This window comes from Pholis gunnellus, assembly GCF_910591455.1.
Source record: "Pholis gunnellus genome assembly, chromosome: 3".
NCBI classification, from domain to species: Eukaryota; Metazoa; Chordata; class Actinopteri; order Perciformes; family Pholidae; genus Pholis; species Pholis gunnellus.
Genome location: NC_136529.1, coordinates 10,454,195 through 10,471,215, shown reverse-complemented (window position 1 = coordinate 10,471,215; position 17,021 = coordinate 10,454,195). Strand labels below are relative to the sequence as shown.

Below are 17,021 nucleotides of genomic sequence, written 5' to 3'. Positions count from 1 at the left end.
CTGCTTTGTCCCCCTCCCTGCTAGAATCGGCAGCAGCAGCAGCGATGAGTCACTGAGTGTGTGAAACATGACGTCATTCGTGTCTTCCTCTTCTGTTCTTGGTGTCCAGGGCTCCTGACTGGAGGACAGACCATGCTGCTGCACTGAGCCGGAGGGAGAGAACAGAGCGAGGACCGCTGAGGTGGTGGCTGGCCCGTTGGTGTGCCCCTCCCCTTTTATCTGGCCGGCTAGCTGCTGCCTCTTCAGTTCACCTGATCGCTGTAAATATTGCTGCCTTTTTTTTTTGTCGTGCATGTTGATACTTGTTAATAAGTCTTGTTTGTGCTGAAATGATGTTAACTGATTCTCGTGAATGAAATGAAAAAGTTCTTGCTTCCGCTAAAACACCGTGACGCATAATTAAACGAAAAAAAGTTTGTTTCATCAGTCAGAGTTGAGTTGTCACTCGGGAAGTGTAAGCCGTATAGATGTCATGTTGGTAGAGATAAGGCATTACAATTACATAACAAATATACGTTCTTGAATGTAAAAATGAAGATGTTAATAGTCTTCACTTGTCACCAACAATGTAGTTTCTGTATCTGTTCGGAATTGTTTTCCTCCCTAAAATGACGCAACCTATTCTGAAGATGTAATGAAACAAACCGGTGTAAGATAAATGCAGTCATTTAACAGTTTCTTCTCATCCGCACTGTTTCCTCTCAGCCCCATCCCGAAGGCTAAGGCGTGCTATGGACTGCGCTTCGCCCCCTGCTGCAGCCCACCCCAGTATACTGCCTTAGTGGGTTCCCCTCATCTTCCTGTGTGGTTCCCATCCAGACTCACTGTACAGAGTCTAGCAAAGATCTGGTACCACCTACAGGTAGATAGTATAGTAGTACACTCTCTTACAAATACTGTATGCATCGGACTCTGTGGTCATTCGTTTTTACTGTCAGAGCCTTGACTTCCCGTCTCTTTCTTGCCTCTTTTCCGTCAGCCACTCCTGGGTTCTCCACCCAACCCCTCCCCCAACTCCCACCCTCTCCCCCTCCCCTAAGAAGATGTCAGTGAGCCTGACAGACATCCAGCAGGAGGGAGAGAGTGGGCCGCTTATTGAGCCCTGCAGTCGAGGCAAGACCTCCCCTCAACCACAGTGCACCAAGGAAGGGACAGGAGAGGGCCTGGAGCCTGAGGATAGCGCCCCCCAGGATGCACAGGTGGGAGGAATATACAGTGAATATACAGTAAAAGTGCTAGTAGCAACTTATAGACCATTATTATGTGAATTACAGTGATGGATTTGTTTAATAATTCAATAAAACCAATTGAAACCAGGAAATTAGAGTGTGTCTACATGCTCTGCAATAACCTGGCTGCAGCAAAGCTAGCATTTGTATTCAGCTGGTCCATAACAATGCGTCTCTCCTTCTATCAGCCATGTTTTAAGTGTTTTTAGAGAGGAAAGGCTTTATACTTGTTTCGGTTTTAGCCAGATTTTGGATTTGGTCATTTTGGATACGAGGACACATGAGAGAAATAGCTCATAGCACAGCCGTTACAGTGATACTTTCACTGCTGAACATCTATCAAATGCACATGCATCTTTTAGAAGCCCTGTTACAAACCCATTTAGGCACACACATGGTCAAGAAATCAAGTTTCTCACGCAGAAATCTATCTATGTTGCATGTGCTGTAAATGCAATACAGAGACTTGGCATTTAAACGTTTATGCATATATATATATATATATATATCTGTACTATTTCACTATATAGCCTTCAGTTTGTCATACAAATCATTGTTGACTTTAATTAACATGAAATGTCTTAATATTCAGTGGTACAACGTGAGTGTGGTAAACTCAAATTGAACTCCAGTATGTGCTAGTAGCAGTCTCTTTATTATTATTATTATTATTATTAGTAAAATAACACATTTCTCTTGCAGAAACGGGCTCCTAATCACAGCCATGGAAGGAAAAGGGCCAAGGTGAGCAATATGGTTTTAGCTATTTCCCCCCTTTTCTTAAACTACAAAACCAGATACTTTCTAAAAGTCACCCAAATAACTTTGTAATCCTTCTCCCTGAAGTAACCCCATGCTGGCTTGTTGAATAAATTGACCTTCCATTATTAACATACTAATCCTCTCAACTGCAGTGGACCAACTTCTTCCTATCATCGGCTTAAAATCTTAAATCCCACGAGAGGGTTAAAAGTGACCTCACCCACCCACTTAACACTGTTGATAAAGTCTATAATATCATTACTAGATGTTAGTTCGCTGGATTGACTCCCTAATGGGGTGAGTTGTGTGGAGTACAGTGGAGCAGCTGTTGGTCTTATCTCTCTCGCTCTAACACTGAGTAAGCAGCATTCAGATACAGCGTGAAGTTGATTTGTTTTTTGTCTTACTTCGACCTCTTGACTGGTGTTGCAGTCTGTGTCTTTCGGCCGTAAACGGTCAGTGGAAGAACTCTGTTACCGACTGTATGGACGTTGGCTGTGAACTCCAGTTGCACCGGTCTGTGAACATTCACAGTGATGCACCGCTTCACCCCGCTTTGTACCGCGTAGCATAGATATGAGACAAGGTTCTGTTCATACCACCTCTTAGTATCTCTTCACATTGTTTAATGCAGCTGAACAGCAGATTTCACCAAATTTGTTTTGGAAATCAGAGTTTACAGCCAACTAAGCCGTTATTATTTTTGTTGGATTATTGCTTTTCTTTATTTTTAACTCTATAATGAAAAATAAAAAGAACGAGTGCTCTGAAGAATAAATACAGGAGACCCTTTTTGTCCTGTCATCATTGTAATTGACACTTGGATAAGTAGGTACAGAGCCATGAACCCTGTATAATTACATCATAAGCCTCTTCTCATTGATCATTATCTTAAGTTATTGTCACTTAAATGAAGAAAATCCGAACATTTTCATTCTTAAACTGAACTTTTTTAAACTTGTTTTTTAGACCTGTGTGCATCTTTTAAAGGTGTCAAGGCAGTGGAGTTCAAGAGAGTTCATAACATCCCATGCATGCCCTGCTCCTAACGATGCAAAAAAAACCAATAATACAAAAAGTGAAAGGGCGGATTGTGATAATACTCTGTGGTGCAATGTACCCTGTAGTTTAGTTAAGTTCAGCATTTATTATTTTTTATTTCAAGATACGTTGGTGCTTAATCAGCAGCTCCCCATTCTTAATTTCATATTAGCAGCAGTGTTTGAGCTGTGCTTGTTGTTAGAGAAACTTGTTTACTGTAAGTGACAATGATTAATGTCCTATTATAGCAGGAAACTTTTATACGTATTGGCTACATTTAAAACCCCTACAAAATAAAACTTAATTAGCCTTACAGCTAATATAAGTGTGATTCTGTTTCAGTCTAATGCCAAACTGAAGCTGGTACGGAGTCTGGCAGTGTGTGAGGAGTCCTCTGGTCCGTTCTCCAATGATGGAACTCCAGAATCGGTACTGTTCCCGCCTCTAACCCCTAACCCCTCCCACTAACATCTTTCCTCGCCCCGTGGTCAGCCTACACTGCAATGTATTGTGTGCAACTACAGTTTGTGTAGGATTACCGGTGCTTAATAGACTAAACTAAAAAATTTGAATTCAAAATGTTACCATCTTTTCTCATAGCAATGGAATGTGGTTTTCCAGGATATCATCCAGCTTCACATCAGCTGTCCATCAGACAAGGAAGAGGAGAAGTCCTCAAAGGACGAGTATGAAAATGAAGAGAAGGAGAAGAAGGACAAGGCTCCGCGAAAGATGTTGTCACGTGGTAAGACGCAACTCTGGAGGTTCGATCCATTTTGTACCGTGCTTTTATTTCTACACAAGACAAGATGGAAAGTATGTGATAATAAGTTGAGCTAGGTTTTTAAATTTCATTCTTTATACTCCAATACAATGAATGCTGAGTTAAAATGTTCAACATGAGTAATTTAAAAAAGTTTTTGTCGTGTCTGTTACCCAAACTAATATGATGTCAAGCTAATTTCTCTCGAAGATAATGCGACCCCACGTTCGTTTTTCAAATTACCTTCCTCGCTCCCTCTCTCTGCAGAGGCCCTCAGGCGTCATTGGATTCTGAAAAGAGTAGAGATGAAATGGCCCAACTGTCTAGTATAGTGGAAATGATTCCCTGAATAGTGTGTTTGTGTGTGTCAGAGAGAGAGAGAAAGCATAGAAGAACAGCTAGCTGGTGTCTCATATTATCTGCTTCTTACGTTTATCCTCCCTGAACAACCTGGAATTTCGTTGTTGGGGTGTTGGGGTGCCATTTTAGGAGCTCTTTACAGAAGTGTCTCTCTACTGTACATAACCAGTCCCTCAACCTTTTCTTCCTCTTGCCTGCCTATTTACGTTTTCCTTCTCTCTGTTAGACTCCAGTCAGGAATACACCGACTCCACGGGCATCGACGTTCATGAGTTTCTGGTCAACACACTGAAAAACAATCCCAGGTATGACATTGCCCCCTAAGGTTGACTGATATCCACAGCTCTCACAGCCAGCGTTTCTCAGATGGGAGTGAGACGAGGAGAAAAGGTGATGTCGTGATCTTCGCAATAGAACACCTTTGATGTGACGTGTCGAGTCTTGGCCAATCAGCGTTAAGATGTCTACACCGTATTTCCCTCCGTTAAAGTTTAAGTTACATTATGTTCCGTTACAGTTCAGACTTGCTGGGTTAAGTTAACGTCCACTGCATGCGGAACTTTGTTGACTTTTTTTAAAAGAAAAAACGTGCTGAAAGCGTGATGAAACATGCAGCCCCCCCCCGTGTTCCGGTTCAGTTCACGCGGTCACTCGTTAACGTTAAACCGGAACACCAGCGGATCTGGTTGCAGGTTGTTTGTTTTAACTCAAAGTAGAATGAGGTGATTTCGTGGTGATAGTAACTTGAAACATGGGGCCCAGATACTGATGAGATGATGAGGTCAAAGAGCTTAAGGAAGATGAGGCTATTTGTGTAGCGCAGCTTGACTCAGGGCTGAGCTATAAGTGGAGCTGGGCCTGCCTGGATAAAGGTGGAGGTCTAAACATTACAGTACATTACAGTCATTTAGCAGACTCTTTTATCCAAAGCGACTTACAATTCAGATTCTATCACACCGTAGGCACAGCTACGGGAGCAATTTTTGGGGTTAAGTGTCTTGCTCAAGGAAACTTATTTCAGAAGTGAAGTCAGTGTTTTAAAGACATTGATAAGGCAGGGTATGCTAAATGCAGCTTCTGCTCCAAGGAGATAAACTACAGCAACCAGGGCTCACGTGCCCTCTCATCACACTGCCAGACACTGTTCACTGTAATGACCACAGCCAGTGTACTTCCAGTCCCAAGTGCAGTGGCTCCCAAGGGCCCTGAAGTAATGAGTGTTAAGGTGCCTGTACCTTCATTTCAGCTGGTTGCTAATGCAGAGGTGTGTATAGATCACTGCTATTCTTTTACTCTTGATAAGCTACCTTAGCCAGAGTAGATTATCATTTTAATTTAAATAGTTCAACTGGATTGAATGCATATTAATTGAAAATAGAAGATAGGCCACAATTCTAACAGCTTTACAGTAACAGTGGAAGTTAATATTAAGCCATACAGTAACAGGGTTCAATGAAAACTAATCACTTTATTTTGTACAGGCGATGGTTCTTGCTACGTCTCGGTCTCAATGGATTTTGTCTAAATAATAATATTGATGAAAAACATAAAAAAGCTAACTAGCCAGCTGTTCAACTAGAGCTGAAATACTGATTAATCACTGAATAATACATTCGTTTTTTTGCTTAAAGTAAATGTCTTATCACTTAATTTTCTTCTCCGAGTACACCAGAGTGCTACATTTTAAAGCTCATATTTCAAATAAAATTCTCCCGGGGAGCATGCCCCCGCACCCCCGACAGGGTTTCGGGTGCGTGTGTGTGTGTGTGTGTGTGTGTGTGTGTGTGTGTGTGTGTGTGTGTGTGTGTGTTTGTGTTTCGCTCTCTCATCTTTTCTCTCATACAGCTTTGTATCTGTAGATGAACTGTTGATATAAAATGTCTTATATCCCCCAAAAATGCCAACATGATTTCCTCCAGTTGTGTAAAGGTTTGATAAAAATGCAGTTTGAAAACGATTTTTGGAAGTGATACAAGTATTTCTTGCCATTCATCATCCCTTTGATCTTTGGTTGGTATGCTTGCCGCACTCTAGTCACTGACACACTGCCCCTCTGATCTCTCTCCCGCTCTCTCCCCCTTTTGGCCCAACAGGGATCGAATGATGCTGCTCAAACTAGAACAAGATATCTTGGAGTTCATTAATGACGACAAGTAAGCCACGTTCTTCATAACCGCTCTCTTGTATTTAAATGTAGCCCTTCTACATCCTTTCCTTTTTATTTATATATTGCTGTGCTGATGATATAAATATGGCAAGTTGTAGTTGATTTGTATTAGGCTGCCGGACTCATGTTCCCCTGTAACCAGAATAGTGCTATTTTAGTATTATGATTTTAAATCCATCTGAAAGCAGTAAATCATCTTGTGCTCAATAGCCAAATTATTTGTCCCCAAAGTGGAATATCGTGCTTGTTCACACTTCAGAATTTGTAAAAAAAAAAGAAATCATAGAGAGGGCAATTCTTGTGGAAAAGGAGATAACAGAAAGTAGTACAGGAGTTACACAAATAATACATAATTGGAGTATTTATCACTGCTCTTTAGAAAATATCTAAAATGCAAATTTCTTTGAAAAGGGATTTTTTTTTTTCAGACAATCCCTTAGAATGCAAATCCAGAGAGGGGTTATCTTCTCAACATATTTTGAATGCTGAAAATAACTATGAGAATAGACATTACAACATTAAACAAAAACACACTGATTTAGCAATTAGGTGCAGTGTTGTAATAACATGTGCTACTTTGTCTTTTGTGTCCGCTGCAGTAACCAGTATAAGAAGTTTCCGCAGATGACGTCTTATCACCGCATGCTGCTGCATCGTGTGGCCGCCTACTTCGGCATGGACCACAATGTAGATCAGACAGGCAAGGCTGTCATCATCAACAAGACGGGCAACACACGCATGTGAGTGTAGCTCCTAACTGGGGTCCAGACTTCAGCAGCTGCAGTCTTTCCCATATCTTTACATCGGTATGCGTAGAATGTACAGCCATTTAAAAACACTTCAAGAAACATGATATTTTATTCAGACTTAGCCAGGTACGGGCTATTTTAAGCCAATTAAATCCAGAAGAAATGTAATAACAATAACAAACCCACTTGGCTGAGATTGCTGTGACAAACAACAGCATGAAAGTAACAGAAGAATCCCACAGATATAAACTGAGAAGTTTGAGCAGAGTGAAGAACAACCTGAACCAACGTTTTGACAGACCAGCAACATGTAAGCAAATGGAAAGTTTGTTTCTGCTGAAAGCTGACACATTATCAAACACACATGTGCACTTTAGACGGAGAGAGATAAGAAATTCTTGATTTAGCAACCCGCAAGCTGTTTAAAGTCTGATTTTACCCAACAGCTGTTAAGTAAAAGAGGTGTAGGTAATAAATGTAGCATCACTGGGAATTTATTCTAAAAAACCAAACTCACAAAGTAGCGACTTGGCTTAGTCCTGGCTTAGATGCGTATGCATACAGATATACAATATATCGTTCTTCTTGGAATACATTACTGATATATATATAAATAATCTGGCCAAATTGATTGCTTTAACAGTAATACTCTTTGCTTTTTGGCAATTCATCATTCTTTCAGCTCCACTCAGAGCCATTGTTTGAACCAGGAAATGTATTATAAAAAAAACGGTAAAAAGGAAATCATTTAACGTCGATGATTCATTTAGGGGCTGATGGGAAAGCCACTAAAACAACTGTTTAGTTACAAATTTGTGATTTTAAGTTTCCTTAAGTGTGACATACAAATCATATGGTGAAAAATACAGTTTTGCCAAATCTGGAAAAAATAGTTTCTTGTAGAGGTGTTTGTAGTGTTAACAGCAGCCAGGTGCTGTTAATGTGTGAGGATGTGTTGGTATACCGCGGCAAATCACAAAACTCAGAAGTGGACAGACAAAATCTGTGCAGATCTGATATTGACTAGTTCTAGTATTGACACCGTGGAGAGCAGTTCTAAACATGGCACGTTTTGCTGTTAACATGCTTAAATGCTTCCTCTAATGCAGCCAAACTTTATGTTTTATCTAGCTTTGTTTTAGTATGTTACAAAGCATGCCTTTTGTCCTCATTTTCTACAGCCCAGAACAAAGGTTCTCCGAACACATCAAGGATGAACGTAACATGGACTTCCAGAAGAAATTCATCCTTAAGAGAGATGATGCCAGCATGGACAAGGATGATAATCAGGTAGGCTGCATCGTACACCAAGACATTAGCTAACTCTCTCCAACTATAGCAGGAGAGGGAAACAGTAGTCGAGATGTGATGACATAGGACTTTTAATTGCCTTTTCCAGATCAGAGGAAATAAGGCAATGTCTGCCTTTAATGCCAACTGAGCTGTGAATCAAACACTTTTTCATTGTTTCAAATATTCATTTTAAGAGGAATATCTTTTCTTGTACAGACATGTAACAATAGTTTATGAGGTTTTCAGTTAAAGTTTGTTGAAAAGAGTTTGATCATTATAATAAAGAACAATATACTTGCTTTGTTTTTGTCTAAACCAAGTTTCTTAAAGTTCTTGATTGGTTCCAACAATGTTTCAAGACTTGTCACTTTTCTTTTTGGCGCCTAATGCTTGTGCATATTTGCCATTTTCCTTTGTTCTATCACGTTTGTGGGGTTAAACCTTCCCACGCTGCTTCTGCCACTTTTAAACATTTATTTTGCACAGTTTGCATTCTGTTGTTTGTTTTGACGGCAAGCAGCTGCTCTCCCTTCAATACTACTGTTGTTATCATGTGACTTGTTGCTACCTATCTTTTCAGCAGGTCGCACTACGTGCGGCTATACATGTATTCACTTAAAACTTAAGTATATAATTGTGAATAGTGCAAGTTAGTCATTTTTCTGATTTGATTGTTTTCCCAAATGTTAGATCCGTGTGCCGCTGCAGGATGGCCGACGTAGCAAGTCCATTGAAGAGCGAGAGGAAGAGTATCAGCGGGTACGAGACCGGATCTTTGCCCGAGAAGTAAGTATTGGACCTGGACAGGGTAGCACAGGGTAACACTGGGAAAGACGGATTAACATTAAACCACAAAAGCTGTTACTTCCAGCTCCTCTGACCAGGGACAAGTCAGAATTCTTTAATCGGACAAGAATAAGAATTGTTTTAGTGTAGCGAGTTGTGGTTATATTTCTATCTTACCTTGCTTATGACTTGTTAATAGTTAACATTCTGTACTTCATCACAGGGTGCATGTCTGTGAGTTGTGAGCAGTTCATATGAAGAATGTTTTTTTTTATACTTTCAGACTGTTAAATTCTGTTTAATAGTTTGTAGAGTCCCGAAGAGATAAAACTATGCTGGTAATCATGTGGGAACCACTGCTTTAAGCGACACGTCACATCAATACATATGATTTCAAACTTAATGCGTTAATGTGCAAATAGTGTTAGTGTCTTAAGTACTCGTGGATGAATGAAGCGTTTCATAATGTGCAGGTGTCCTTTTTCTTACAGTCCTCTCAAAATGGATACATCAATGACAACAGGTAAGATGATTCATCCTACCGGAAACTCTGTGTGCAATCTATAAGACTCCATCTTTGCCATTTTCCCCTTAAAGATACAGTTTGCTTGTTAGGTTTCAGTTATGAAAGGTGGAGGTCTGTAGACTCATGAATATAACCACAGTTTTCATTTTTTATATATCTATATATATAGATATATAAATATATCTATATATATATATTTTTTTTAATCTGACCACTTCCAGTAATGTACCCATTCAAAAGGTTTTGTTCTGTTTATCGCCAGTCAGATGATCAATATGCATTTGCTGACGGTTTCTCCTCTGTGCCAGATTTTCAAGTGTTGTTTTTATGTTAGACTGTGAGGGAAACACTGTCTTTGAGGACCATTTGCAGGTAGCGGAACAAATGTTTTCTAGAAATAAGTTAGCTCACACAGCAGTAACTGTCCATCCCTAGGCAGGCACCCTGGCCATTGAGCTTGAAAGATTAGCACATAATATGCTGAGAGAGAGGATGTGTGGGGTTTTCAAAGTTTCTGCCTTGTGTGCGTTTTTGTTGTTGTTGTTGTTGTTGTTCTCAGGGGTAAAAGTTCTGCACTGTGCCTACCTCTACCTCCCACCCCTCCTTATCTCACCCTCCCCTAACCCCCCCCCCCCCTCCTGTTCTCCAATCCAGTCCTGTAACCCCAGCATTTTCTCCTAATGTTAACCCCAACAGACTTTCCACTGAGGGCTACTGCTCTAGCTCTCAAAAGAGGAGGCAGATCTTTAGGTATTGGGGTGCTGATGCCTTTGACTTGTGTGTTGCCATGCCCATTCTTTGAAAGTGGTTTGGTGATGATAGTGGTGACTTGTGGTGGTTTTTATTATCCTTGCTTGGCGTAGTCGGCTGATTGATGGCTATTACAGCACTGCACCGTGGGGCTTCCCAATGGCCCATGCATGGCTGCTTTGTGGTTTCACTGGGAACTGACTGACCTACTTACCCTTCCACCCATCTATTGTCAACTACATTTCTTTAATACAAAGTAACTGCATCGCCTCCACAGTAATCTGTTTGTTTTGTGGTCGACTTAGTCTTGTAGTTTTTTGTTTTAACATGTCACCTGTTGTGCGTAGTAGCACATACAATAAGCAGTACATACATGCAAAAAAGCTAGCTATCAGTTATTTTTATTGTTGATTAATCCTTTGTTTGTTTGTTTTTACTTGATTAACCAAATAATCTTTTGGTCTAAAATATCAGACAGTGAAAAATGTTCTTCACAGTTGACATGTTTATGTTGCGTTTTTTGATCCGACCAGCATCAAATCCCAAAGTCATTCAATTCACTATTGTAGAGGATTCACAAAAAAGTGCACACAAAAAATGTATTATTATTTTGTCAAATCATTTTTTTGTTGATCAACTTATCGAGAGTGCAACTGTACACTGCATTCTGGTTATTTGATGTACATGCTGCTATTTGTAGACATGTTATTTAGAGAGAGCTTTTAAGTATATCCCTTCTTTAGCTTTTTATATAAATCATTTTAAGACTTGATTTTTTTTGTCTTTTTAGACTATTTACTAATTTCTTTGATATACAGAAATGTCATTAGAGGTTGATATGTAATCTAGTGATTTGGCATTTAAAATTTATATTTGAATTTTATATCCTTTTTACATTTCACCTAAAATGAGCTCAATATCCCAACCTCAGCATTTACATAAAATGCACAGGTGTTGACCTTTACAGAGAACATGCTGTTCAAATAAGAAACAATAAAACCGCAGACGTCACCTAAATGAACCAAAACAAGAAGCTCTTCTGTGAGGCATGGGTGGATTTAGCCGTCTTATAAGGACTGAGAGTGAAGGAAAGACACACAACAACAACAGCCTAGGTTCCCCTGTTTGTGCGTGTGATGGGGAATGGTGTCGTGAGGAGAGAGTGGAGATGAAAGATCATGTGATCAACAGCAGAATCCCTCCTCCTCTTCCTCCTCTTGCTCATCCTGCTTTCATCTTTGTCTGCAGAGCGAAGTGAACAAGTGTGCAGAGAACGGCAGAGCACCCACCCTTCCCTTAAAATAGGCTGTGCAGAGAGAGGACTCAAAATAGATCCTCCAATAATTACAGTCTCTCTGAAATATTTATCAGCCACAGCCGCCTTCAAATACCACTCACTATCGCTAGCATTTTACAACCCATACCACATCCCCGTTCTCGTCATGGAGATTCCCACTATCAGCCTGACATGTTTTGAGTTAATTTCCCTCTTGTTCTCTTCACACGGACACACTCTGTTAATATCCCTCTTTCAGTTCTAAGAGGGTGAAAAAAAGCAAGTGTTTACTGTTTCTTTTCTTTTTTTTTTTTACTCTGCTGTCCTCAATGCATAGTTGTAGGTATCTGCTCACCTGCAGGGCTTTCTATTTACACTTAATGCTACAGCACCAGCATGTATAACACTTTTGTTTTTAATGGAACAATACTATTCTTAATGCTGACATGTCCATGGCAGACCCAACCATTCACTTGTGATGGAGGGGTTTCCCAACAGTGGTGGTTACGCTCACAGTGTGATCATTGGTTTTCTCGGCAGCTGCCCTTATCCAGGGTGACAGCATCACAACAACACAATGAGTGTGTACAGTATACGGCAATACAGTTTAAAGAATAGTGGTGAACCAGTGGTAGCAAGTTATTTTGAAGATAGTGTGAGTGTGAGTCTGGGTGTTGATGTACATGTGGTTTTGATTTACAGGTGTACGTTTGTCATTTCTTGTCTTCAATACAACGTATCTCAAGTGCATGTGTTCCAGTTTATCTGTATTCAGATGTATAACACATGTGTATGCAAGTGCTCATCCTGTTAAGTCTGTTATGTGACTATTGTCTCCAGTCTTTGATGGTGTGTGTGTTGAATTCATGGATGTTTGTGTAAGGTCCTGTCACACCCCAGTGTTGATTGTCTGGAGCATCTTTTCTCCCTGCATGTATGTGTTCCTATGTGGACGGGTTTGTAAGTGTGTGTGTTGTGTGTGTTGCGTGTGTTGCGTGTGTGTGTGTGTGTGTGTGTGTGTGTGTGTGTGTGTGTGTGGTTTTATGTTTACATTTTGAAATAACAATATATTGTTTGGTGGTTTGTTGCCTGATTGTGGTTTCACTAAAGCAGCCAATATGCATCTGTGTTGAATGCCCCATCCCAAATACAGCCTGTCACAGTGTGTCCTCTCTACCTGTTGATGACCTTACTGTGCTCTTCTGCTTCTGCTCTCCCCTCTATCCTACTTTGTCTTTTATTGCCCTTGTGTTTGTTTCCATCTACATTTTATTCACCAATGTGCACACCTTCTCTTTTCTATACGTTCCTCACCCATTTACATTTTTGTCTCTCTCTCTCTCTCTCTCTGCTGACTCAACTCTGCTTTCAAAACACTTCTCTCTTGCTACCTCTTAACCCTGCTATTACTTCACCTCTCTTGTCCCCCCCCCCCCCCTCCCCTTTCCTGCATCCATCCCCACTTCATCCACTTGGTTTCATCTCTTTGTCTCTCTCCTCGGTCTCCCCGGTCTGTCTTCTCTCAGAGGGAACCGTGAGAGCTCCAGCCGGGCGTCTAGCAGTCGTCAAAGCAGCACAGACAGTGACATGAAGTGCCTGGAGCCACGACCCTGGAGCAGCACCGACTCAGACAGCTCCAACCGCACCCTCCGGCCCCCCGTCACCAAGGCTAGCAGCTTCTCTGGCATCTCCATCCTCACCAGAGGGGATAGCCTTGGCAGCAACAAAGGCTCACAGGGAAGCTGCAAAGGCTCTCGCTCTGGTAAGGACTGTGGAGGGAAGTTAAAGGAAAAGGAGAGACATTAGGTCCTCCTCGTGTATGTGCTTGCATTAGCTACACCGTTACTGAAAAACTATCTTTACTATTTATTATAGTTATTGCTGTTTAAGTAAATCAAGTACAGCATAAACTCCTGTCCTGTCAGGTTCTTGGAGGCAGTCAATGGTTTTCTCTAGCTGTTAGCATTTTCTTTTTGAGCTTTCTTATGAAATTCCATGACACTGTCACTCTTGGCTGCCTGACAGATGATTCAGTCCTTGCTGTTTCGGCAGTAAAGACGTCAGCAGACGCTTTCGACTCATTGACTCATGAATTTATTTCCTCTGTTGCACAATCCGTAGGAAACTTCTGTAAGTTAAACCGGACCAACTAAACACGTACACCGACTTGTAGGCATTGCAACGTTAAAGATGCAATCAGCCCATAATGTAACACACTCTGTAGGAGCTGGTGGTAAACTCCTGTATTGTATTTCGTTTGTGAGCATATTTCACATTACCTGAATGCTAAAACAAAATGAAATCCTTTGACACTATAATCGACCCCGGGCCCAACGCATTCAACTAGCGAGAGGCTTCACCTCTTGCAGGAATGTTGAATTGAGTTTGCCTTCTCATGGTACATAAAAATGTCCATTATGTTGTAAAGACGAGGATAATAGAAGAACTAGACACAGGTACACGAATAACAGCCTACATTGTGCTCCAAATGATTTTGATAAGGAAGATTTAGTGGGTTTCATGTCTTCTCCTGCATCACTAGGCCTGTCCCTAGTCAGTCTTGATGTGTGTCCCCCACCTGCAGCCTCCCAGTCCAGCCGTAGCCTCCTCCCCTGCCCATCGCAACAGTCCCAGGTTCCGCCTCAGACGGCCCTGCTGCCCACTCCACAGCAACACCCCATGGGGAACCACATGATCGCTCAGGTATGAACCTCCACAACCTGCATTTAAATCCACTATAGCAGTAAAAATGAAGACGCACTTTCAAGTTACCGAGGATGTAATTCAATCTGGTGATTAATAGAACATCTTTAGTGATCGTATGTCAACCCTCCCACTCTAAACAGGTTGAAATTAATTTATTGTTGTGCCTGACGCTGAATCTTGTCACATGTAAGGAGAAAGTACTTTGAGCAACATTATAAAATTTTACTTGACAATTCCTCTCTTGTTTCTCTCTGAGTTGTAGTAATTACATCTGACTTTGTCAACACGGTTGGATTGTTTTTGTATAATATTTAGAAACTAAATTGGATTTCCATTCCTATCCATCTGTTCATTAACAATTTCTCCTCTGTGTTCTAACCCACATCTTTCTTATTTCTTCATTTATTTTGACTCCCTCCCTCTCACTGGCGTGCTCCTCTCTCTCTCCGTCTTTATGGTGGTGTGTATAGCCAGTGGCATCTCTGCAGCCCTCTCAGCCTGTCTCCTACTCAAGCCCTTCCTGCCCCCAGGTTCTCCTGCCAGTTTCTCCTCCCCAGCAGTACACAATGGTACTGACGCCTCTCTTAGCTTCATCTCCAAATATTCATTTAGTTACAGACTGCATTACTGACACCCTCACACTTTGCATTTAGCTATTGCCTTTTTTTACTTCTGCTAGAAACTCTTTCTCGTACCTTGTTTTCATTCACGTTAGTTTGGTTTTTAGCAACAGTCGGAGAAGATTTATGTCTTTGCCGCTCTGGCTTATTCAGGTAGTGCTTTAGCAAGATATGTGTGACTTTATATGACGTGAGAATGTGGCAGTTGTGCTTTGCAATTCTTTATTTGGGTAATTATAATGGTTTAAATACATTGTGTTTCCTTTTTGACATGAAAAAATGTTTTAGGTCCCATCAGAATTTTGTATTGGATTCCCCTTTTTGGGAAGCTAATTTATTCATGATACTGTCGTCAGCCATTTACATTCTTTGAATGAAACAGGTTTGTGTTAAGACGTAACAAAAGTATGTCAACTTGAACCATTAACTCCCAGAACAAAATGTATGTGGGTTTAAAGATTTTTATAGACTTTGAGAAGAATTAGAATGGATTTTTGTGTGACCCTACTTAATTAAATGTTACATTTGCTAAATTTGTTTAAATTGGGTAGTATTCACTTCCCACATAAATTCACAAAATTATTGAAATTGCTGCTCTCTCATCCGGTTCTGTCAGCAGCAACCGGATGAGTGTTCATATAGATCTGAACCTTAAAAGATCACAGACAGATGTGAAGATCCAACAACTGCAGAACTGTGTCATTAACTTAAACTTTCAGTCCAGTTTTTGTTATTGTGCTGGATTCAGAAATAAATAAATTGGTATTGATCTCTCATCTCTTTGAAAGATGATGGATGGGGGTTTTATCTCCCAAAATGTCCGTTTCTTTCATACATTTATCTAATGTCCTCTCACACTGTTGTTAATGTAGTATTGTGGCTCACTTTGAATCACTCAGACCTCAGTTACTCAAGAGGCACTGAGCTGGAGATACCAGCAGCTAACAAGACTTATAATTTATATAAAGCATCTTTATATTTATAGACGATGCATACAGTGACTTGCTGCAATGCACTTTATGGCTAACGATGCCTGCTAGTGTTTCAGAGTACTCTACTAGTATTACAGTATAATCTGCAGATAATTGTATCATACATGTACTAAATACTGTGTAATCTAGATTCACACTAATCATTTGGTACTTATAGTTTAGGCAATCAAAACCCACCAATGGCATCATTCCAATTCCTCACAGGGAGAAGAGCTGGCGCCCCAATTCACCCAGATGACGCTGAGTCGGCAGAGCTCCAGTGAGAACCCTGAGCCTCCACCCATGTATCAGGCTCCTCCCACAGTGCTGACCCAGCACCCCCCTCCCCAGACCGGATACATCATGGCTACCACGGGTCAGCCTATGCCGCCTCCGTCTGGTTACCAGCCGGCCACTGGACACCCCCATCCTCCACCTCCACCGCCTCCTCCATCCCAACCCGTCATGCAGGCCCCGCCCCCCCCACAAGGCTACATGCAGCCCCCTCCACCTCAACAGGTATGTCCTCCTCCACAGGTTGTGATGTGTAACGGCATCAGACACGGGTTGAAATCCAGTTCTCACGTCTTTTAAAGTTTTGTTTGAATGTCATTCGAGTACCAGAAGCAGTATTTGTCAGAAAGTGATGGTACTATAACACAGTATAGTACTATACCTGTGAAATATTTTATTTTACGATTGTGGGACCTCACCTGCCTGGCACTCTGGTATTGTCTTGTGCGGCAAACCCCCCCCAATTTAGTAATTTATTGGCTTTAACATACAAGTATATTTTGTACTATCTTCATAATAGTAATGTCTTTTGTATATAGGCTTGCAGACTTCACAGGCATTGATATCCAAAGATAAATACATACACAAGAAGCAACACACAAATAAAGCAAAGTTAAATGTGATGTCTCATTGTTCTATGGCCAAAACGTATTTTCACGTGGTAATTAATTTAAGTTATTATCTTGGATGTTGTTTACTTCACATCCAACAAGGTTGATGTTTTAGAG

The 17,021-nt window shown here is 40.9% G+C and overlaps 1 protein-coding gene across 10 annotated transcripts in view; it reads left to right on the top strand.

Moving 5' to 3' along the window:
* The window catches only part of r3hdm2 (R3H domain containing 2), a 48,755-nt gene that overhangs the window by 21,637 nt on the left and 10,097 nt on the right, over positions 1 to 17,021 (top strand). For 2 of the 10 annotated variants that reach the window (XM_079156577.1, XM_079156579.1), the window contains exons 3-19: positions 110 to 260; positions 706 to 862; positions 980 to 1,199; positions 1,932 to 1,973; positions 3,375 to 3,461; positions 3,654 to 3,777; positions 4,382 to 4,460; positions 6,249 to 6,308; positions 6,922 to 7,062; positions 8,253 to 8,361; positions 9,055 to 9,150; positions 9,624 to 9,673; positions 10,373 to 10,426; positions 13,229 to 13,464; positions 14,245 to 14,405; positions 14,879 to 14,977; positions 16,225 to 16,518. In XM_079156577.1, coding sequence (XP_079012703.1) covers positions 1,044 to 1,199; positions 1,932 to 1,973; positions 3,375 to 3,461; positions 3,654 to 3,777; positions 4,382 to 4,460; positions 6,249 to 6,308; positions 6,922 to 7,062; positions 8,253 to 8,361; positions 9,055 to 9,150; positions 9,624 to 9,673; positions 10,373 to 10,426; positions 13,229 to 13,464; positions 14,245 to 14,405; positions 14,879 to 14,977; positions 16,225 to 16,518 — 1,788 coding nt within the window. In that variant the 5' untranslated portion in view covers positions 110 to 260; positions 706 to 862; positions 980 to 1,043. The remainder of the gene's footprint in view (positions 1 to 109; positions 261 to 705; positions 863 to 979; positions 1,200 to 1,931; positions 1,974 to 3,374; positions 3,462 to 3,653; positions 3,778 to 4,381; positions 4,461 to 6,248; positions 6,309 to 6,921; positions 7,063 to 8,252; positions 8,362 to 9,054; positions 9,151 to 9,623; positions 9,674 to 10,372; positions 10,427 to 13,228; positions 13,465 to 14,244; positions 14,406 to 14,878; positions 14,978 to 16,224; positions 16,519 to 17,021) is intronic. The other 8 variants (XM_079156580.1, XM_079156581.1, XM_079156582.1 and 5 more) reach the window with 8 other exon arrangements.